General features: G+C 35.8%; 1 protein-coding gene across 1 annotated transcript in view; it reads left to right on the forward strand.

Annotated features, from left to right (window-relative positions):
- The first annotated feature begins 420 nt into the window (after positions 1-420).
- Positions 421-24,893, forward strand: part of Dthd1 (death domain containing 1) — a 66,510-nt gene continuing 42,037 nt past the window's right edge. The window contains exons 1-6 of the mRNA XM_028765350.1: positions 421-786; positions 2,430-3,042; positions 7,219-7,549; positions 10,623-10,802; positions 17,366-17,616; positions 22,784-22,948. Coding sequence (XP_028621183.1) covers positions 456-786; positions 2,430-3,042; positions 7,219-7,549; positions 10,623-10,802; positions 17,366-17,616; positions 22,784-22,948 — 1,871 coding nt within the window. The 5' untranslated portion in view covers positions 421-455. The remainder of the gene's footprint in view (positions 787-2,429; positions 3,043-7,218; positions 7,550-10,622; positions 10,803-17,365; positions 17,617-22,783; positions 22,949-24,893) is intronic.

Genomic DNA, 24,893 nt, shown 5'->3' on the forward strand with positions numbered 1-24,893 from the left:
CTATACCCAGTTCCAACTAATTCTAATTTTTATAGCCAATCTTATTTATTTAAACCTTATTTCTATAGCCCTAGATTATTTTTAAACAAACTGTACCTTTTCATTAATTTGAAAAGATGTACATAGGAATTTTGTTGGCAGTATTTTAATGAAAGAAAACAAAACAGTTTATTTTCATTAATGAACTTCATCTTCTACTTGGGGTCCATATTTTGTTACTTCAAAATTTAAAGGGCATGTGGAGTTTTTATAGCATACTGAATTTGTAAAGCTTACATGAACATATGATTATGTAAGCTAACATTGTCCCTGTGATTAATCTCTTCTGCAAACAGTAGCACCCAGAGTTCAGGAACGCCCCTCTTCTGGTCACCTAGTAACTTTTCACTGGTTAACAACAAGCTGAATAAACGCATACTTGAGACTTTAGGAGAACTAACCATTGCCAACTTTGAATGTGCTTTGCTTTAAGCCTTGCTGGCAGGGGAGAAATACATTATTTTTTGAGCTTAGAAATGGATACAGAAGACATGGGGTCAGGTAAATTAGGTCAAATATTGAAGCAGATTTGGAGACAGAACCAAATGTTAAAGAAGGCACTTCTAGGTGATGATCTCTGTGAGAGGGCTGGTGGAACCACTTGGACAGCCACGGTGATCTTTTTGGGTCAAAGACTCAATGAAGCCCTTTGTCAACTTTTGGAACACACTGCAGGGTCCCTTCGGTCTACCTGCCAACAGCTGGATAGGCTACTTGACAAGGATAGTCAATGTGTCTGGAGACAAGGCAAGTAGTCTCTTTTGTTTGCTTGGGCTTGTGCTTGTTTTAAAATACTCATTTTGGTAGCATGGAAGAGGGGCTAGCTATAGAAATACAGTGAATGTAGAATCTCTCTTTACAAGAAAGTAACATTATTACAGGGGAGTAAGAGAAGAATATTTCACAGGATTTAGAGGTTCCTCCTATTGGGGCACAGATGAAGTGCTTTTAGGCTTCTTAAGTAGCCAGAATCCCATTGCAAGGAAGGGAATTCAGAGCTCTGCTAGGAAATAAGTCCTATTTAAACAGATACCTAAACAATGAATTGGAGTCAAGCAATAGGAAATTCAGATGCTTGGCTTGTTATTTGCAAGACCGAAGCCTTAGAGGTAGGAAAGCAAGCAGTTTTTTCTGTATTGGAATAGTGTATTCTAAATCTAGAGTCATTTGAGCCTAGTCCTATTAATTACAGAAACACTGGAAAGACTGGATGAGCTAGGAGAAGAAATTGGATCCCTAACATACTGAAGGCAAAAATCTAAATTCTTGGAAATATGACCAGTTGGAGATGTGTGTGCTAAAAAGTAATATTTACAGAATATGGTCTTAATATAATGCTTTCAGAATATAGGTACCATTATGAAATCCAGCTACCAGACACACAGAGTCAAGGTGAGCATACAGGCCTATTAGTCAGGAATCCAGAGTAGACAGCATAAAGGAGTTCACAATTAGTGAATATCAGAGAAATCTATCCCAAAGCTGTGTGATCCCAGAATCATCAACAGGAGCTCAGGACCAGTTAGTCTATAGAAGGGATTGAACACAATCCCAGACAACAAGCCAAGGCAAGTACTCAGCTACCAAAAAGGACCAGTTCAAAATAAACATGGGATCTCAGACAAAAGACAAAGAGTAAGTTGAACTGCAGTTCAAAGGCAAGCCCAGACTAGTGAGTAGATGATGCAGTGACACGGAGATGTATGGATTCTGGATACAGATTCTTATTCAGAGCTGAGAGTATAGAAAGGTTCAGCCTGGAGAAAGCCTGAGAAGAGAGATGTACAGATGGGATGAAATTAGGATGGAGTGAGAAGTGGGTTGACTCTGATATTAATGATGCTTATAGCCTTAGAATAGAGCAGTCTGTCTTAGTTTGTTTGTCATTGATTGGCCATCGCAGGAACCAGTCAGAGCGATATGGTCGAAATGACTCATTAAAAGAGAAATTTGACAAATTTTAATGACCACATTCTCAGCATGGGGAGGATAAAATTTTCCACCAAAATTCAGTATGTGTATTATAAATAATACAGTTGTAGTTTTTCTGATATTTAGGTCTAGCAGTGTTCAGATAATCTTATGTCTGATATTTAAAATGGGTAATTGATGAGGCAAGGGAAAAACTATTAAATATAGCAAATGCTCAAGGACTTGTTGATGCCATTCTTACTTGGGAGAAGGCATCATCACATTTATCAAGAACGTTTAAAGCATGCTCATGGGCAAAAGGCATCAGTTTCACTTCTTGGCTGCGGTGTTAAAAGAGTGTTCTTTCATCCTAGTTATATAAGTGTTAAACAGGCAAATTGTGCAACCATTGCCTTCATCTGCATAGAAGCATAATTTGACTTAGTTTTTACTTCTTTGTGTCGTATATATGTATGCAGAAATTATTACTTTCATAGACTGCCTCATGAAAATGAATGAACATTTGGGGAACACTGCTATGCTTCTAAAGAAAGAAGAAAAAGAGATGTGTAATTTATGCAGCATGCATGAGGATCGTACTCCACAGCAGACAATATCAGCCATTCAGGATACCAAAGCAACAGACATTGCTCCAAGAAGGGAACTAAATGTCATGGAAACAGCTACTGTTGCTTCTACAAATGCAGGGGAGAGCCGTTCCACAAATCAGGTCCAGTTAACAGAACATAAAACACAGATAAATTCTGATTTAGGGGGAAAAGAAAACAATGCCCCATTGAGTGGAAATGTAACAGGGCAAGAAGAGTCACAGAACACAGTGTTCTCAGATAATGCAGAAAATGAAGATGAAAAACAAATAGAACACATGACTACTGAGAACATAAATGGCAACAAGAAAGACATTCATGATGTAATCCAGACAACAGCAAGGGAAATTCAAGAGACCTCAGAAAGCCAAAGAGAAAAGATTACCACATCCCCAACAGCATGGGATGTCTCCAGTAAGGACGTGAATAATCTTCATAATGAGTCAGAGAGTCTAAGACAAAAGACTAACATAATGGAAAAGGAGTAAGTAAAGGCGCCATGAGAGGTGCTTATATATGCCTACTTATCCAGGCACTTTCTGTAGACACTAAATATCTTAATCCTGCTGCTATGACAAACCACTATAAACATTTGTTTTGAATGAAAGAAGTTGATTTGTCACAGTGCTGGAGGCAGAGGCAAACAAGGCAAACAGAGCTTACTGATAACATAGATCACATCCCCTTTCCTGAATTCTCGAATGGTATAGGGGTCAAACCAACTTCAAGGCTTTTATTAATAATACTAGTTCCATTCATGAGAACTGTGCTATTTATGACCTAATCAGCTTCCTCAAAGGGCTGATCATTTAACAAAATCACTTATGGAATAAAATCTTAACATATGTCATGAGGGAATATACAATGAAGTTTATATTTCAATATAAAATCTCTAAAAGTTACTATAAATCAGTGATTTGGGTTAAAATAGGCTCATATAAATGTATGTGGTTGCTATTGCTAATATTGTTCTGTTCTTCATAATTTTAGGAAACAGATATTAAGAAGTACTTTAAAGGAAAAACAATTATGGAAGTATTTACAAAAATTGTTCAAAATATAAACACATATAGTAAAATTAAATTTTTGATGAAAAAGTGATTCAGAATGTTGAAATTTTTTTTAAAAAATTTGCTAATCTTTTTATATGAATAGTAAATGATATATGTAATATCTCCAAGATATATATGTAATACACACACACACACACATATATAGTACATATGCATATATATCATATACATATATGTATGTACGTGATAATTTCCATCAATCTTCAAATTTTGTCTTTAGATATCCAGGAAACTTATAGGTAGGCTTTGTAGGGTTCTTAAAGGTAAATGTGCTTGTTCACACATATTTAACTCTTATAAAATTGCCAGGAGTAGATTTCTTTTGTTTGTTTGTTTGTTTTCAGATTCTCTGAAAGTACATAAAATAAAAAAGGAAGAAAAACTAATACATTTTTATGAGCTATCTTCCCTCTACAAGGTAGCAATAATTCTTGATTTTTCTAGATTGATATATCAAGCTATATTTTTCCTGATAAATACAACATTTTTCTTAGCAATGCGATATAGTAGGAAATATTGGGGAGGAAGACAAAATTAATTTTTATTTTCTGTCTTATTATTAACCAATTTTTGACAGTGGGCAGCATGCTTCATGTTTTCTTTCTTTTTATTTGTGTTTGTTTTGGGTATCAGTTTCTCATTTATAAGAATGCTATTTTCTTCTTTGAAGTATTTAGTGGCAAATGAGACAGTAGCTGAAGAGGCTGGTATTGGGCTTTTCTGTCAGTGATGACACACAGCTAAATGATAGTGACGTTCAATATCCTACCTCTCCTCACTGCTGTTCTTCACCCGTTCCTGGTAAAACATCAACAAGTGTTCGTTCTTTACCAAGTACTTTTGCAAGTACTTTTACTTACATTCATCATGGGACTTGATAAAAATGGAAAAAGGATGCAATATACCTACAGCAAAGTGAACTTAATGTATTCTATAGATGAATCTTTTAATGCTTGGAAGACCTCCATCGTTTGAAGGAATTACTGCTCTTGACAAACAATTTCTAAAGTAGTCAATATGTGGTTTCCCATTTCATTTGAGAAAAACATTGACATTTCATATCTTCCTATTCAGAAATGACTCAAAACACCAACTAGTGAGTCATTTTTGCACCACTCCCTCTAACACCTCCTTTAGGTGTTCCCTGGTTAGCAACTTCCTCATTGTGGCATTGAACCAGTTGTGCTTGGCTTGCATATTTACAAAGATGACTCTCCATTGCAGTCCCCCAGGCTAGGAAGCCATCAAACCACATAAGAGTATATGTAATAAACAAACCCTTGCTTAGAAACTGGTGTGGCTCCGTAACCTTAATCTCCCAGAAGCCTCATCCCTTGGGGTTGCTGTACTAATTTGTAAAAAACTAAACTAGTGTGATCTACTTAATAACAAGACAAGTCACATTCGATTAGTACGATGGAGAACAGATCTATTTACAAATCTCCCCTCTATTTGTCATTTGGGAATCACACCCTGTAGTAGTGGGTGCACTGAGATGTTGTCCAGGAAACAGAAGAGAGAATTTCTGAAGCTATATGAATCTAGTTCGCTGAATCACCTGTTGAATAATTTTTATTGTTTTCTGAAATATCATTATCTCTATAAACAAAAAGTTAAGCAGGTCAGTGTGCTGGATAACTTTTTTAAGTTCAGGGTTGTATACACAAATAAATGACCTTTTTGAGTTAAATATTTTACTACATTTCTTTATGAAATTGTACTTAACATTTTATTCAATAATAAAAAAGCTAAAATTTTATTAACATGTAAATGAGAAAATAGTGCTATGTTTTTCATAGATTCTCCTCATTGATCATCAACATTGCCTTTGTTAAATTTATTTTTCTGTTGTGTAATGAATAGCATCAAGGAAAACTCCAAGTTGATGACTTTAATATAGGGATCAAATCTTTACTGAACATACAATTGATTTGGATCCATTATTATTAAAGAGGTTTAACTATTTTACATGATTCAAATTTCCCAGAGTCATAGATTAAATATCAGTTTCAAGTTATAACAGATGTAGTGAACATTATTTAAAGAAGCTTTAAGAAAGGCAGGACAGTATTTGAGAAGTTTTGCTTCCATACTAAATATGCATGGAGTCAACTATTTGTTCTAAAACTGAAGATCTATGAGGTTTGTAGCAGGGTAAAATCTCAGACCAAATTTCTCTATCTATAAAATAGTAAAGATAATAGGACTAGACACAAAAGCTATTAAAATTTAGCAAAACTACATAGCCTAAAACCTGATCCACAGAAAGCATTAGACTACTGACTAGTCTGAGCAGTTATGATATTTAAGAACAAGCAGATAGGAAATGTTTGGTTTCAAATTTGAATTCAAATTTATCAGGCTCTAAAAATCTTTGCAAAGATGGTGTTGAAGAGGAAAAATAGATAAAATAAATTCTTCAGATGATGATCTCAGGATTAGAAATAATCTATTCCTATTTAATAGGATTAGTGCACACACACACACACACACACACACACCCTTCAATAAACATTACTACTTGATCTAGTGTTCCTGGACAATTTCTGTACCTCACATTCATCACTTTCTCTTGAGAGAATAGGTGTCATGCAGATCCCTGGCAGGTAGGCAGACAGGCAGCCAAATTCACGGCTTTAGGGAGATTAATGTACTTCATATGTAAATATTTAAGTCAGGCAACTTCTTCATTCTTTTTCTACTCCAAATCAAGGATATGGTGATCTTTTTCTCTCTGGAAGGAAGTGTTCAGAATTTTCAAGTTTCTCAGGACAGGTGCAAGTTGGGGCGGGGGGATTAAACTCCTGTAAAAGGAATGAATTAGCTTTTTTTCTTTGTAGGATAATTCAGTGTCCTGCAATATCCCAAACTAGCCATTTCTGAGGGAGAAACGGAATCCGTTCTACCCCTAATCATATAAAGAGTCTAATTACCCTCTACCCTGAGATTCTGTCTCTTTGTTCTCTCCCTCTCTCCTCTCTCCTCACCTTTATCTCTTTGGGGAGAGGAGTACATGTATATAAGCTTTTGCTTTCAATAGAGATTAGCTGAACCTTTCCTTTTCCTGACTTTTTATTTTTAAATCATTAGACAAAGGAATCCATTCTGGCAATAATAAAGGACCTCACCATCACTCTCCTCACAGTTAGACAGAGTATTTAGTTTATTTAAAAAACATGATTAATCCCTGAATTTTATTATAGGATGAATAAAACTGAGGAATAAAATTAATCATTTTGATAATAAAGATAATCAAGTTAATCAAGACCAATTATAGCTTATGTACTTAGCTAACATAACTAATACAGTATAGGTAACTTCCCTACAGTGTGAAGGAATAGTTTATGATTATGGTATAATTGAACATTTAACTTAATGTTTTCCTGTGATGTAGATATTATTTTCACCTATAATGCAGGAAGCTATGGCACACAGAGATTGAGCATCTTTTTGATTAAAGAGTTCATTAATGGGAGAAGTAAAGTTCATATCAAAGCAATGTCCCTTACACTTTATGTCCTGTGTTTGGCTATACAGGACATGGATAAAACAGTTGGAAAATAAAGCTCACTTTTTTTTTCCTGTAGGTATCTTGCTGTGCTGGGTGATGGAACTGACCCTCAAGTCTCTTGTTACATTACAGCTCCATTACACATCCTACAGCAGTTTGACTGCCAGATAGCTAACGACATGAGCTCCTTTATAGTGGGTGATAATGAAGAGCTGGTCAGCAACGTCATCACTGTTGAATGCTCAGATAAGGAAAAGAAAATTCCATTCCCAATATGCATTGCAATTCCATTCAAGGCACGATACAAGGGAAACTACAAAGACATCATGGTGAAAATGTCTGACACAAACTTTCAGTCAAGTTACCTAATCCCAAATCTACTGGAAAGAATGAGGGGAAGTCATAAGGTTAGTAAAGCCCGGGCTATAACTGTATTTGGTGTTGGTCTTTTCTTCTTATCATTCAGAATACTGTGCTGTTGTATAATAATGTTTGTTCTGTTTAATAATTGTGGACCCATTTGTGTTAGCAATTTTTTGTGGGAGAATGCATAGAAATTGAAAACTGTATATTTGCGTGCTTTGATAAGTTTCTCAATTGAATTTAGTCTAAACACTGTAACTACACATTATAGCTAAATATTGTTACCTATACTGCATTAATTATGTTAGCTAAATACTTAAGCTATAATTTCATGATTGCTAAAAAATACCACCCATAAAGTTCAAACGGTAGAAATTATCTGCCAAACTTAGTATTAGAAAGCTTGGGCCTAAGACTCATCAGCAAATGTTACTTTTTTGCTGAAAAAAAAATCAACATAATAGCTTAATTAACCTCATGATTTAGACTAACTTCATAATAACATGTCTAATATGTCAGACTGCTGCCTACACAGAAACATTAGAATCTTCAGATGCTATAGTTTCAGTTTTTATTATTCATAGGGTGGGAGAATTTATACAAATTAAAAACAATATGTATTCACATGCTTTGATAAATTTCTCAACTGACTTTAGTCTAAACATTGTATCTATACAGAGTGCCAAAGCACTGTTATCTATACAACATTAATTATGTTACCTAAGAACATAAGCTGGAATTGTTTTTGACTAACTTTATTATCAAAGTGATTGATTTATTTATCACTTTTATTCAGCCTATAATAAAATACAGTGATTAATCATATATTTTTTTAAAATAAAGTAAATAGTTTGCTTAACTGTTAGGAGAATGATTCCTTTATGGTGAGGTCTTTTAGGATTGCCAGAATAGATTCTTTTTCCTGATGACTTTAATTTAGAAAGTCAGGGGAAAAAAAAAAAGGTTTGACTAATCTTTATTGAAAGAAAAGCACACATGCATGAGCATATGCATGTACCCCTCATTTCAGAGAGGGAGGGAGGGAGGGAGAGAGAGAGAGAGAGAGAGAGAGAGAGAGAGAGAGAGAGAGAGAGAGAACAAAGAGACAGAGTCTCTCAATATAGAGCATAGTAAGGATTGTACATTTGGTAGTTAGATTGTGGGCAGTAAATGAAAAACTCTGGTTTCGATATTTGTGTATAGTGTGAAATTAGATGAATCAAAGCACCTATTTGTAATTCAAAATTTTGATTGGAAAATAATATAATAATATCTGCCTGATAAGATTGCAAAGATTAAATAAACAGAGCACTTAAGAACATGGGGGGAAGCTTTAATATAAGCAAGTTGTTGATAAGTTATCACTATTTGAAGCAGACTTTATTGCAATAATATTAAGGGTTTGTATGTCACAAAATCAAATATTGCTGAGAGAGAATATAGAATTATAAAATTTAGTATTGAAGAGTTGATGAGGACTCGAGTCAAGGGATTTTTTTGTTGGGTACTTGACTTATTTCTAACCAATTAAAATGTTTGTCTTTTTATACGCAAATGTTTCTTACTTGATGAGGACTGAGAAGAATAGATGTTAAAAATCTCTTTTGATAAGACATTCTGTCCTTTTGGTTTGTTTACAAATCAAACCGAGGTTATATAATAAAATAATAAAGCTAAGTCTGTTCTTATGACCCTCATTCATTAGTATCTGTTAGATTTAGACTAGTTCCTGAGACTATGAATGTCTAATCAGCATTGTTCTAGAGTAGGCTTCTTAATCTTGGCAAGTCTGTGTGTCCTTTATAACAAGTGCTTTAGAAACTGCTCACAGTACAAGTGTCTTTCCCAGATGGGCATGAAAAATGTTTTGTGACTGAATTCATTGAGACACAAGTAAAATTAAGAGGACCATTGTCTATTTAAAAACTGTACTTTTCTATACATTGTAGGCTAACGACAGTTATCACTGGTTTTAGCTCAAGAACATTTGAGTTCTGGCTATCTTTCAATGTTTTATGTGGGTTCTATGACATTTAAACATTCTAGTTCTCAAAAGCCTTTTTATTTTCCCCCAGTATCTGCCAAATGTGGTCTAAGTGCCCAGCAACCACCACTTGTTCCCAGGAGACCTTTTCTCCTCACTACTTTCCCTCTGGCCACTGAAGAAGGATGATTGTGCTCAGAATTTTCCCAACCGTGATATTGTGAAATGTTTTCCTTAGTCAGCTTTCAAATGATAGATTATTTTCCATTGTAAATAACCCTGAAATGTCTGTGTGCGCATGTGCTATTATCCACTCATGCTGGGTGGAGTCTAGCTGGTATTTGTGGAAGGGTGAGTAGAACAAATTGCTTCTCAGACTGTCTCATCAGGGAAAGCACTGGTGATTATACCCATGGATCATCTTGCTTTCATTTATGGACTCAGTTCCATTTTGTAAGATTAAAAATTTGAATATGTGGCTAAATATATGATTATTTAATTGAATATAAATCTATGAGAAAGAAACAGTGTGTTACTTTGCAGTTTTCTGTTTCCACTGCAAAAAACCCAAATAGACAATAATTTTTATTATGGAACCTGAAGATGTGACTTGTTAGAGAGAAAATTTTTTCTGACAGTACAAATATTAGAACAAAATGTCCAACTAGTAAACTTATATTCCTTGGAATTCTGTAAAATAGCACAGAAACTTCTAGACAAGATCAATACATAAAATTCATTCTAGCCAAAAAAAAAAAAAATCATTCTAGCCAAAGATGCCTAGGAGTCCAGCCAGAAGTAATTAAAATTGTGAAGATCATATGACTATTTATTATAGATGTGTGAGAATTTAATTTAAGTTACAAAATGAATTTACTTCTCATTTCTTTGTTGGGAAGTCTGAGCTTGAGAGACTCTTAAGTGTAAAGTTATCCTTTGTTTCAACAAAGGGCCATGTATGTTCCTTGAATGTGATGCCTTCACGCCATAGGTGATTATGAATAGCAGGTACTTTATTGTCATTGTTTTGTTTTTGTTTTGTTTTTGACAGTGCACAAAGTATTCATGTCATATGTACTTCTCCAAAACAATGCTATTGCTTGCTTCAGTAAAGTGTCTTTTACTCCACACAGGCAACTTGTGCTGCAGTCAATGTTTACAAGTTGGGAATGTTTTCTGTCATGTCATGTTTAAAAAAGCAGTCTTTCACAGTGACAAAGAAGGGGCTTGCTTTAAAGTCCAGCATGGATGCCCGGATATCCTTCAGTTATCCTGCAGGAGTTTTCGGCTCACCAGTGCTTGTACAATTAAAGGTAAAAATTCAAAAGGGAGATGGACTCGATCTTGTGTCTAGTGGGTCAAACATGGTCCTAAAGACTCAGAGGATGCAGGTCTTCCATATAGCCTTATGCTAGTCCTCTCTTGGACTTGAAATCACCTATTGTGAGTTGAGTGATACAGAAATCATTGTGAGCACATTCTGAAATAAATATCTGTGTTTTATTGATAAGGCTTTCCTAAATAGTCTTTTGCATTACTTGTTTATTTTGTTGGCAAACATACTGATACCTAGAAGACAATGGCTGACAAATTTGGAGTAATTTATATAAATCCAGATTTCCATACAAGTCATTGGAAAGATAAGAAGTTACTAGTCCATTCAAATATTGATTACCATGACATTTGGATTCTATTTACTAAAGAAAAGTAGCCTTCCTGGAAGAGATATTTAGTGTATAGAAACACTATTTTCATAATGTACATCTCAGAAGATTTATTTTCTCCAATAATATTCCTTTAATCCCAGCCTTGTCTTTCCCATTCTTTTTTTTCTATTTCATTTTTCATTAAATATATTTTTAAAATTCACTTTACAGCCCAATATTTGCCCATCCTATCCTTCCAGTAACCTCCCATGCAAGTTCTCCCCTCATTCCACCATCTCCTTCTTTTTGAAAACTCCCTCTGGGTGTCAAACAACAACCTCCACACTCCCTCCCACCCCACTGGGACCACCTGACTCCACTGTCACTCATCAAGTTGCTGCAGAACTAGGCAAACCCTTTCCCATTGAGGTCAGACAAGGCTGTCCATTTAGAGGCGAGGAATCCACAGGCAGGGAACAGGTTCAAGAACAACCTTGTTCCAGTTGTTGGGTAATCTGCATGAAGACAAAGCTACTCATCTGTTACATAATTGTAAGGGACCTAGGTCCAGCCTGAGCTTACTCTTTGATTGGTGATTCAATCTCTGAGAGTTCCCAAGGATCCAGGCTATTTGACTCTATTGGTCTTCCTGTGGTGTCCCTGTACTCTTCGGGTCCCTCAATCTTTCTCTTAACTCTTCCTTAAGATTCCCAGAGCTCCATATAATGATAAGGTGTGAGTCTCTGTATCTATTTCCATTGACTGCTTGGTGAATTCTCTCAGATGACAGTCATGCTAGGATCCTGTCTTCAAGTATAACAGAGTATTATTAATAGCGTCAAGGATTAGTTCTTGCCCATGAGATATGCCCTAATTTGGAGCAGTCATTGGTTGGTCATTCCCTCAGTCTCTCATCTAACTTGCTTCCTGTACATCTTGTAGGCAGGACACATTTTGGGACCAAGGTTTTCTGGGTTGGTTGCTATCTTTATCTTTCCACTGGGAGTCCTGCCTGGCTATAGGGTCCATATCCCCCACTACTATGAATCTCAGCTAGAGTTACCTCCAGTGACTTCTGTTTCTTCTCCCCATTCTAGGTCTCTGTCACATCCTAGAGATTGGCCAGATCCCCCCAGCCAATCTCCCATTTCTTTTCACTACTCTCCTTACATATGATATCCTCTATCCTGCTCCCCACCCCATCCTCTTTCCCACCCAGTTCCCTTCTTCCATCTGCTTCAGATATATTTTTATTTTGTTTCCCCTTCTTAGAAAGATTCAACTACCTCCCTTGGGTCCTTCTTGTTATTTGGCTTATTTGGGTATGTTGATTAAAGCATTGATATCCTGTACTTAATGGCTAATAGCCACTTACAAGTACATACCATACATGTCCTTTTGGGACTGAGTTACCTCACTCAATCACTTCTCTCAAGGTGATTATTAGCTGTAGGAGTTCTCTGTTGAGATTTTTGGGATCTCTTATGTGTACTATCATATGATCTGTAAATAGAGATACTTTGACTTCTTTTCCAATTTGCATCCCTTGATCTCCTTTAGTTGTCTTATTGACCTAACTTGAACTTCAAGTACCTTATTGGTCAGATATGGGGAGAATGGACAGCCTTGTCTGGTCCTTTCTTGTAGTGGAAATGCCTTAAACTTCTCTCCATTTAATTTGATGTTGGTTATGGCTTGCCATACATTGTCTTTATTGTGTTTAGGTATGCATCTTGTATCCCCACACTCTCCAAGACTTTTATTATGAAAGGGTGTTGGATTTTGTCAAATGCTTTTTGGTAGCAGGATATTTTTCCCCAGCAAGTTGGGAGGCACTAAGGTGGGAAGAATAAGGAGAGGAAGAGGAGGAGTAAGGAGAGGAAGAGGAGAAGGAAGAGGAGGAGTTAGGGAAGAGAGGAGAGAGAGGGGAACATGGGAGTGGACTTGCGCGTGTCTCTAGCAGTCAAAGGTAGTTGGTATATCTAGGTTGGGTATTGGGTTATACCTCTGATTGTATGGACATAATGTTATTGAGCATTACCAAATATATAAAGCCTTTGATCAATATTTAACCATTAGAGTTTCATTTCCTACTGGGCCCATGTGGATGGTGGGATGGTTTGGGCACTGCCTAGCCTTGTAGAGACTTTGTGGATGATTGGAAGGGCCATCTCCCATGCTGGTGTCTCATAGGTGGCAGGGCCAATGTCTCTGCCCACATAAGCAGACTGCCCAAGCTGAGCAGTGGTGGTAAGCCACTGCTGCTCCTGGCTGGAGGCCTAGGCTAGTCAGGAACATGGCTGCTGATTAAGAAAAGCCAGATTGGATGCAGTCATTTTAAATATCTCCTGCAACACTTTTTGGCATCAAGTAAGATGATCACGTGTTTTTTTTCCCTATCAGTTTGCTCATAGGGTGAATTATGTTGATGTATTTTCATATATTCAACCACCCCTGGATCACTGGGATGAAGCCTACTTGATCCTGGTAGATGTTGTCTTTGATGTGATCTTGGATTAGGCTTTTCAAAAATTTTATTGAGTGTTTTTGCATCAATATTCTTAAAGGAAATTAGTCTGAAATTCTCTTTCTTTGTTGAATCCTTGTGTGGTTTAGGTGTCAAGGTGATTGTGGCCTCCAAGAATGAGTTTGGCAGTGTTCCTTCTTTTCTATTTTGTGGAATAGTTTGATGAGTTTGGGCATTAGCTCTTCTCTGAAAGTCGAGAAGAATTCTGCACTAAAACCATCTGGCCCAGGGCTTTTTTGGATCGTGATACTTTTAATAACTGCTTCTATTTCTTTAGGGGTTATAGGACTATTCAGATAGTTTATCTCATAGTGATTTAGCTTTGGTACTTGATATCTGTCTAGAAACCCATCCATTTCATTTTTGTGGAGTGCAGGCTTTTGAAGTAAGACCTAATGATTCTTTAAATGTCCTCAGTATCTGTTGTTATGTCTCCCTTTTCATTTCTGATTTTGTCAATTTGGATAATATCTCTCTGCCTTTTAGTTAGTTTAGCTTAGGGTTTGTCTACTTCGTTGATTTTTTTCAAAGAAGCAAGTCACAGTTTCTTTGTATTGTTCTTTGTTTCTAATTGATTGATTTCAGCCTGGAGTTTTGAATATTTCCTGCCATCTACTCTACTTGTCCTGTGTATGCAGGCTTCTTCTTCTTTTTTTTTTTTTTCTAGAGCCTTCAGATATACTTTTACTTCATTAGCATGAGAACTCTCCAATTTCTTCATCAAGGCACTTATTGCTAGGAACTTTTATCTTAGCACTGCTTTCATTATGTCTCATAAGTTTGGATACGTTGTATCCTCACTTTCATTGAGTTCTAGAAAGTTTTTCTTTTTTTAAAATTTCTTTTATTCTTTTTTTCCCCATTCCAGAGATCACTGAGTAGAGAGTTGTTCAATATCCATGAATATATAGGGTTTCTGTTGTTGAATTCCAGCTTTAATTTATGGTAATCTGATAAAAAGAATGAGGTTATTTCAGTCTTGTATCTGTTCAGGTTTGCTTTGTGACTGACCATATGGTCAATTTTTGAGAAGTTCTATGAGGTGCTTAGAAGAAGATATATTCTTCTATATTTGGGTGAAATGTTCCATAGATACTTGTTAGGTCCATTTGAATAATAACCTGTGTTTCTTTATTTCTCTATTTAGTTTCTGTCTTGATGACCTGTTCATCGTTGAGAGTGGATGTTGAGGGCTCCCACTGTTAATGTGGAAGGTTGATATGTGATTTAAGGTTTATTAATTTTTTTTTAAGAACATGGGTGCTCTTGCATTTGGAGCATAGATGTTCAGAATTGAGATGTCCTCTTCATGAATTTTCCTATGATGTGTATGAAATTTCTTTTCCTGTTTGTTTTAATTACTTGATTACTTTTGGTTGAAAGTTCATTTTTATTATATATTAGAATGGCTACTCCAGTGGTCCATTTGCTTAGAAAATCTTTTTCCAGCCCTTTACACTGAGATATTGTTAGCAGAAATGTGTTTCTTCTTCTCAGCACAATGATGGATTCTGTTTATGTGTCCATTCTGTTGGTCTGTGTCTTTTTACTGGGCTATTGAGTCCATTAATGTTGAGAGATGTTAATGATTAATGATTGTTAGTACCTGTTATTCTAATGTTGTTGGTTGTTGTTGTGTGTGTGCATTATGAGTATATATGTGTTTCCCTTCTATTTGTTTTAATGATGTGAAATTACTTATTTCTCTTATTGTCTTGAGTATAGTTAATCTTATTTGTTTTGAGTTTTTTTTTTCTAGTCTCCTCTATAGAGCTGGGTTGGTGGAGAGGTACAGTTTGAATTTGGTTTTATCATGGACTATCTTGGTTTTTCCATCTATGTTGACTGTTTTGCTGAATATAGTAGTCTGGGCTGACTTTGATGGCCTCTTAGAATCTGCAAGACCTCTGCCCAGGCCCTTTTATCTTTTAGAGTCCCAGATGAGAAATCAGGTATAATTCTGATATATTTTATATGTTACTTGGATTTTTTTTCCTTGCTCCTTTTAAGGGTCTTTCTCTGTTATGTATATTGAATGTTTTCATTATTATGTCACTGAAAGATTCTCTTTTCTGGTCCAATCTGCTTGATGTACTGTATGTGATGTACTGTATGTTTCTTGTATGTTTACAGGCACTTCTTTTTCTTTCTTTAGTTTTGGGAAATTTTCTTCTACAATTTGGTTGAAAATGTTTTCTGGGCCTTTGAGCTTGGAATTCTCTTCCCCTGCCTCTCCCCCTCCTCCTGCTATTCTATTCTTAGGCATGGTATTTTCATAGTGTCCCAAATTTCCTGGATGTTTTTGTCATGAACTTTTTAGACTTTGCATTTTATTTGAGTGATATATTGATCTCTGCTATTATATCTTCTATACCTAAGATTCTTTCTTCCATCTCCTGCACTTTGTTGATGTTTACATCTGGGATTTCTGTTTTCTTTCCTAGGTTTTCCTTCTCCAGGGTTGCCTCAATTTTTTATTTTGATTCTATTTCCCTTTTCAGGTCTTGGACAGTTTTATTCATATCCTTCAGCTGTTTGATTGCATTTTCTTATATTTCTTTGTATTTATTTCCTTTCTCTTTTAATGCCAGTACTTGTTTGAATGTTTTTTTAATGTATTTCCTTAAGTGATTTATTCATGTCCTATTTAGAGGTCTCTGTCATCTTTATAAGAATGAAATTAAGGTATTCTTGTGCTTCAGTTTCATTAAAATATACTGGGTTTGTTGCAGCAGGATAGCTGGGCTCTGGTGATGCCATATTGCTCTGGATCTTGTTGATTGTGTTATTATGTTGTCTTTTAGGCATCTGGTTTTCTCTGGTGTTGGCTGAATGTTTCTGATGGCAGTAGGACTTCTCAGGAAGGTAGAGGTAGATATGAACCAGACAATGGAGGTCTGAGTGACTTATTATCTTGGCTGTGCCTTAGGCAGACCCCATTCTGTAGTCCGTGTCATGGGCAATCCCTATTCTGTAGAGTGTGTCTTGGTCAGACCCAGCTGTGGTTTCATGTGCACATTGATCTAGCTAGGATGGTGGTTGGGCAGGGTTCCAAGCTAGTTAATTTTTGAGCCCCTGAAGGTTTCCATAGGGAAACAGGGCATTCTTGGTTTCTTACAAGGCTTCTCTGGACCAAGAAGCCAGGCTAGAGCTAGACATTCTTTTTCCTATTTATTTATTTCTATATCTTATCACAAATATTAAGTGAAGAGAGATTAGGAAAGAAGCATAATTGTAATATTTCTTTCACAAATATTTTCTATAAACTTTGAATTATGTCAGGTTTGTTATTATTTGCCATTGTTATGTAAGAGGAACTGAAGTAAATATAATCTTGTTTTTCACCTTTCTGCTTATCATATAATTTAAAAATAGTTGTAGCGAGAAATTACATGAAAATTCACCTTTTAAACTATGTTGTTGTTCATACTTTAGACTATTTCTAAAAAACACATACACCCAAACACATACACATTTTCACATATGTGTATTTTAAAAGATTTTACTCAGTTATGTGCTTTTACATAACTTATTTTCTTTCTTCGTAAGAATGTACAGAGGAACTTAAAGATATGTTCCCTAATATTTTCAGAAAATTATTTTATGGGCATATCAATACTTGCAGCTTCTAACTATATTGTGCATATGTAGGTTTGAGTGTCTACAGATGGACATGAAGACTTTTTCTTTCTTCTTTGTTTAGATCCAGCCAGTTGACCCTTCTCTAGTGTCATACTTAAAAGCACATCAAGATCCTTCCTTCTCAGTGGTGTCTACCAGTCCACTTGTCTATATCCAGCATCCATCAACGCATCCCTTTCAGAAGCCAGTCACTGTCTTCCTCCCTTGTTCTCCTCTCCCTGAAACAAAGAACCTTGAGTCTGAGAAAGATCACAGGAGATCAGAGAGTGCGACAGTGCACAGGAGCCTGCCAACACCCTCCTACTTCAACAGGTGAGTTGGAGACATTACCATTGCTAACTGACTTAATGATTAACCATTCAGGTCATTTGTATTTAAATATTACTAATAAAATAATAACAAGTACGTTCACATTGTTGTCTCACAATAGGAAAGAGTTTTTGAAAAAAATAAATAAAAAGGGGGGGGAAGAGTTTTGTTTCTAATGGACCCAAAAATGTGCCACGTGAAAAATGGTGATTTCTAGTAATACAGATATAAGTGGAATGCTTTCAAGAATATATGGTATGGTTAATTATGAGGATGCAATGTAGTACTTACAATTTCTCCATTTAATGTAAGAAAAATATTAATTTGATTTTTAAAAATAAATAAGATTTCACTTACATTTACCTATATGTCGATCCCTTCTCTTTGTTTTGAGAAATAAGGCTTGAGTCATACGTATTTTTAGCTGATGGGTCAATCTGCAGCAGGTTTGCTTTGTATATTTTTGCCTCTTCTATCATTTTATCCATGTGAAGACTGAAGTACAGTGCCATGAAGAAGCTCTTTAAGTCTGCTAACCTGTGAATAATGCAGTCCTGACCTGAGCTCAAACATTTCCTCTCCATTGAGTAGTTACCATTTGTCTCGGCTAAGGATGATATTGTCTTTCCTACCATGCTAGCAACATAAGAAACTTGAGGCAGCACTATGCTGATTTGTGGCTGGGGAAAGAAACAAATATCCTTTACTATAAATTAAAGACTAGAAACTATCAGCATAGATATGATCTGGGTGTGCACAATTTTGGTACTCAATATCACCATCTTAGCCAATTTCTAACCCTATTTCAACACTTCTATTACATATTTTCATCATATATCTACTGCAATATATCATATAATTTCCTCACATTCCAATTCAAAAGATCCCAAATAATAAAAAATACTATGACCTCTAAAATTGGACTTTAAGATAATATTTGTTTTCAATATTTTCTTCTCAATGTTCGTGCTAGCATTTATCCCCTCTTTCTTTCTCTCTTTCTCTCTCTTCCTTCCTTCCTTCCTTCCTTCCTTCCTTCCTTCCTTCCTTCCTTCCTTCCTTCCTTCCTTCCTTTCTTTCTGAGTTTGACAATCTAAAACTGCTGAAAGGGAAAAACAAAACAAAACAAAACAAAATCTAACACAAAGAAGGAAATCTGAATATGTATGGCCTATGCTGATCAGTAACATGTTATAGACAGAATACATGACAATTCTAGCCCTGTGTGTATTTTCACATTTGAAAAAACATTAGTGTTAGCACTTAAGGTGCAGTGTCTTTGTGAGTACAATCTCTAGATACAGAAGCTAACTTACAGATGAGCTTCATAGTGATGAGTGTTCTAATATTTTGAGCAATTACATTCAGAATAGCTGCATGTGCTGGTTGATGTGCTAATATTGACAATTCATGGAGGATCCTCACCTGTCACAAGCAGACAAATATCCACGACACACGGTAGATCAGGTAATGGAGTCTAGGATAAGTGTAACTGGGACTAAGATCAATGTCATTTAGGCAAGACTCTCAAATGTTTATGACTTGATAATGTTAATAAGATAGTTGAACCAAGAAAATCTTTTCTCTCAGTAGCTCAGCCGATAAGAGCAGTGACTATTTTCCCTGAGGACCCAGGGTCAATTCCCAGCACTCACATGGTGCCAAACAACTGTCTGTAACTCCCAGATCTGACACTTTTAGACAGTCATATATTCATGCAAAAGACACACATCAAATAGTCATTTGAATTAAAATCCCAAAGTTATTATATTGGTAACAAATATTAAACTCAGAGTACAAAATTTGACCCAGAAAGTAGTCACCAATTTAAAAGATAAATAAAAAATAAATACCTATGTAGAGAAAAGACTACTGGAAATCCATCAGTATTCTATATACCCTACACAGTATGACTATGCTTATCTTCCTTGTCTATTTACATTCTGTCTTAGGGTTTTTATTTTTGAGATGACTACTATGACCAAACTCAACTTAGGGATCAAAGGGTTTATCTGGCTAATACTTCTATATCATTGTCCAGCATAAATAAAGTCTGGGCTGGAACTGAAATAGAGACCATGGAGGAACGCCTGATCAGCTTGAGTTTTTTACACAACCCAGTACCATGTGCACCACTCACAGTGGTCTGTCCCACATCAACCATGATTCAAGAAAACACTATACAGACTTGCCTACAGACAATATAATGAAGGATAATCACATCCAAATAAAGTATTCTCTTCTTGGGTAACTCTGATGTGTGTTAAGCTGGCAAAAAGTAGGGAGGAAGCATTTCTATTTTAAACCAGCCCCATCATCAACATACATAATTTATAAAGAAAATTGTTCTATATTTTTGAGTGAAGAAATCCTGTGTAAAATCAGTACTTTAATGTAAGTTAGTTTTCTGAGATAAAATTAATCCTAAGATGTTAATGGCATTCACATTTAAAGGCCTATGCATTATGTATACGACAAAGAGAATGTTCTGAAAGTAAAATGCATTATGAGAATTTTGATAATGTGATTGCTTGCAGAACAATTTTTTTCTTAGAAATTAATAGCATGTTTATTTTAGTGAGCATCTTCAAAATATCTGGTGCTATTTGGGGAGGAAATGAAAAATTTTTAAATAAGCAAGTTTTATAAAGATGTACTATATTTCATTTATTTTAATTTTGTGTGTGTGTTTATTTATTTATTTATTTTGAATTGGGAATAAAGCCTAGTCTCTCATTTGTGTTCTTCCTTGTACCAATTATATTTGCTGGCATGTTTTACGTAATTCAGATGATACCCTCTACATCTTCATAAATCCAAAATTTAGATTCCTATTTTAGAGGAAAATAGGAATATTTCCCTCATTTATATGCATAGATGCCTAGAGCTGAACATCCATTCCAAATCTGTCAGAAACTCATAACGGGACTCAGAAGGAATATAAAGTACCAATCAGTCTATGTTAAATGAAAAGATAACAAAACTCTCAAAACCAAAGGGTTCATAGCAAATCCTTGTATCTTACTTCATGACTATCAGAGAGGCTACTTCTTACTTCTTGTGAATGTACTTAGGCAACAAAACATTTTCTGGTTGCTTTCATAGCTGTAGAGCAACTTCAGGTAAAACCATTAGCAATAACTTTTCTGGCCTCAAAGTGACAAATCTCTCTTTCATTTCCAAATAGTTAATGGGACATGGTCCCACTCAACTACAGTGGGAGAGACATGCAACCTCATTTTACACTTGGAACAAAGGGTTAGCCACTATTTTGGTGTCCATTGCTCACGCCAGATGCATATTTTGGCTGAATTAAGTTATTGTCTGTCTTGAGTTGTGGAGTATGGGCTTCCCTGACATGTTACAACCACACAGGAAACATTGGCAGAAAAAACAAAGTGAATGCTTTAATATGATGTGTGAGGTGAGAGGAGGATCAACATTATATTTAGCAATGTTAATTTTTAGTAAATGACCAAGATTTTGATTCACCATGAGTATACCCTCCTATGTAAATCACATTTTAGCTTCAAGATTAAAATTTTGTTTTACCACATCTATGATTATAACTTAACTTTAAAAAGCTAATGTCCCTAAATCTTGATTTTATTCTCTTTGATTCCATGAAACCAATAGATGTTTTCCAAAATAATATGTTAGGTTTAGATCAACTCTAACACTCCCTGCCTGATCCCCCCACCCCCGCCACATTACGTCACAAATGCATGGGGATGGACAGAAAGTGAGAGAGAGAGAGAGGGGGAGGGGGAGGGGGAGGGGGAGGGGGAGAGGGAGAGGGAGAGGGAGAGAGGCAGAGAGAAGCAGAGAGACAGTGACAGATCTTGATTCATAGTAGCTAGCTCATCTTGTCCTCTAGAAAATTGCAGGATGTTATTACCCAAAAATGTTCAGCATCAAAGGATTTTTTCTTTGGGTTGTGTAGAACGTATTCTGCTTAAATGATTTAAGAAGAAAACTTTCTAAAAGACCTCAGATTTACTCTCTGAAGACGCCACTGTCTCTTTCACATTGATTTTTTCTCTCTCTTTAAATACAGATTTTTCTTCTTAACTAAGCAAGCTCTTAATTAATTTTCATTGTTCCGAGCTTCACAACCAAACAAAAGTGATAAGTAGGTCTCTAAACTCCTACATAACCAAATTCCAATGAAAGGGAACCGTATTGGAGGGTTCTTAGAAACTGGTCTGTGGAATGAACTCTAGCTGGCCAACTGTATCACATGGTGCCTAAGCTCTCAGGCTTTGGGTTGGTCATGTTACATAAGCAGGAAATGTAGCATATTGGCGATCTTCTGCCATTAGAAATGGTATGGAAATACTGGTACCACTCACACTTTCAATGAATCCTCCCAACTGTCAACAGACTTAATTCTGTAATAAAGGTAATATTTTAATATGATAACCAGTGAAATTGAGATATATAGAAATAAAATAACTAATGCAAGATCACTTGTTTATAAGAGGCAGAACCAGCGAGGAGATGAAATGGTGCTGGTTATAGCTTTACCTTGCATGCTATACAATCAATCAGGAGTATCCTTAGAGCATCTGTGCATTCATTATATTTACGTGTTCATTTAAACTTCTTTTTGTCAATAGTAAAACATACTTCATTCTTCAAAATTATCCTATAGATATTTTTTCTTTTCTTTTTTCTTTCTTTTTCTTTTATTTTTTGGCTATTTATTTACATTTCAAATGCTATCCCCTTTCCTGGTTTCCCCTCTGGAAACTCCCTATCCCATCCTCCCTCCTCCTGTTTTTATGAGGATTTTCACCCATCCGCACACCCACTCCTACCTCCCAAACCTGGCATTCTCCTATTCTTGAGTACTGTTCTTGATTCTAAAGCCCCTGTACCTTTTTAGTACCACCCAGATTACCCCATACTATAAAGAGATACTACTATGATAGTTTGTAGATATTTCTAGAAGCAAAATCTATACTATGCTATGCTATGATAGCTTGTAGATATTTCGAGAAGCAAAAGCTATAGTAATCCCATTTTTCTGTTCTTGACAACAAGGATAATTACTACTACTAATATATACATGATGAATTGTTATTGGGTTAATTATTTCATGAAAAGTAGATGTGGTAAGTGTGATTTTTGCTATGCAAATTTTACCCATTTCTTTTTGATTTTATAGGTCCAAAAGTACATCTATCAGAAAACCTGGTAACAATGCCTGTGAAACTTTGAAATTACTAGGATTCAGTAGCAGAGACAGTGGTTGGTTTGGGATTGATGACATTGTGGTGAGAACTGTCCAGAGTGGTTTGGTATCATTTGAATTGTGTGAACACTTAGAGAGGTAAGACCATAGGAAATAATCAGAGATGATGGTGCTCTCTTACAGCATGTAATTAATGTGTAGAAATGTAATCATAAGATTATATTTTTATTACTCAGATAGAAATATAAGCTGTCTTTTAGGGTATACTTTAGAAATGCAAACCATAATTGATGGGCATCCTCTGATTGCAGTTTTGCTCAGGATAGCTTAAGTAAGGCTTTCAAAACATCTTACAACATCAGTTTATTTTTATAGGTTTCTCTTAACCCCAAAACAGTTTCAAAACAGCACCTTCATTTCTTAAATACCACAGAAGAGCAATTAACTGTTCTTATTATGCTCATCTCATAACTATTTGGATATAAACTGAATTTGTTATTTCATTCATTTAATGTCTTCATTTCCATGTTCTCTAGACGGTCCATTAAAAGAACATGTTAGACAGTTTTAAGGGACACAAGGTGTAGATACTTGTGAAGAAGACAATCCCATGTCTAAAGATAGGTTTCATATCATAATGACAACATGACCTGTATGATTATCCTAAGCCGAATTCTGCATACAATGTGAGATGAGAGGGCAATTGAATGAATGAGGTAGGCCTCTTAGCAAAATCCTGTGAGCAAATAAAAGAAGCAGAGATTCAGGGAAAACAGTGGAAGAGCTGGTTTTACTTGGATTTTCCCCAGTCTGGTGCCTCAGGGAAACTTTGGTATACCACAGAAGATAGCTTTGATGGTTCAACTAGCAGTTCTTGTTTGTGGGAAAGGCTGCTCTGGATAAGGGCTTCTACTCTCTGGAGAATGGAAGGATTAACTTGTCCAGTCTGGGATCTAAGTCTGTATCAGTTTCATGGGGTGTTGTAACAAAGTGTCACAAATTGAGCTGTTATCTTACAGTTCTAGAATACTCCTCATACAGTGCATATGCTTCTTCTCATTCTAGATACTGTTTGGAATTACACTAGTAATATTGAATTAGCGTCATCCTAGCTCTTTAAGACCAACAACATAGTAGGAACTATCCTCTTTTATGATTTCAGTACCTTCTTCTGGACCCGTTCTGGGTGGCACACTTATGTTGATAGAGTACTTTCTCAACAAATGATAAAAATACATTACTGTAAATACAAAAGCCAGTAACATAATTGTTTATTATTAACATCAAGTATCATGTAGTGCACATAATTATATGTGCCCTAATTTCATATAGTTGGCAGGACAGTAGATTTCTCATACCAACATTGCCTCAAATGTGTGAGTAATATGCTTGTACTGTGGTGTAAAGACTACAGCATAACTAAGTGATAGAATTTCTTAACTCCATTATATTCTTATAGGACCACCTACATATATGCTTTCAGTCACTGATTAAAATGCTATTGGATGCATGACTCTATAATTAAAACTTGTGGGCACATTTAGAGTTCAGCTGAGACAGGATGGGTACTTTAAGGATATGGGGAATATGGTAGTACACACTTGTAATCTCATGTAGAAGGTCTAGGAAGAACTATTGTGTGTTCAAGGCTGGCTGGATAGCGAGAAGAAACCACATGAAAATAACCAAAAGCACATTTTGGAATTTAACTTGAGACCTAGGGACAGATCTCAGTAAGTAAAGTTCCTGCCAAGCAAACAAGAGGACCTTAATTCAATTCCCCAACATTCAAGAGCCTTAGCATATCAGTTAACATATGCAATTCCAGTACTGAGAAAAGAGACAGGCAGATCTCTGGAACCCATTGGCCAGATAGCCTAGGAAACATGAAGAAGTCTCTATGGTTCATTGAGACATTCTGTCTCAAATAATAAGGAAGAGTAGGATGGAGAGAGATACCTAACATCTAACATTGACCTCATTATTTTCCTTACGCATGCACATATATGTGCCCACACATCCAAACTTACAGATGTATACACCCACAGAAACATATGCATATAAGATCCACAGACAGACATAC

Source organism: Grammomys surdaster, unplaced genomic scaffold (assembly GCF_004785775.1).
Source record: "Grammomys surdaster isolate TR1022 unplaced genomic scaffold, NIH_TR_1.0 150, whole genome shotgun sequence".
Classification (NCBI taxonomy): Eukaryota; Metazoa; Chordata; class Mammalia; order Rodentia; family Muridae; genus Grammomys; species Grammomys surdaster.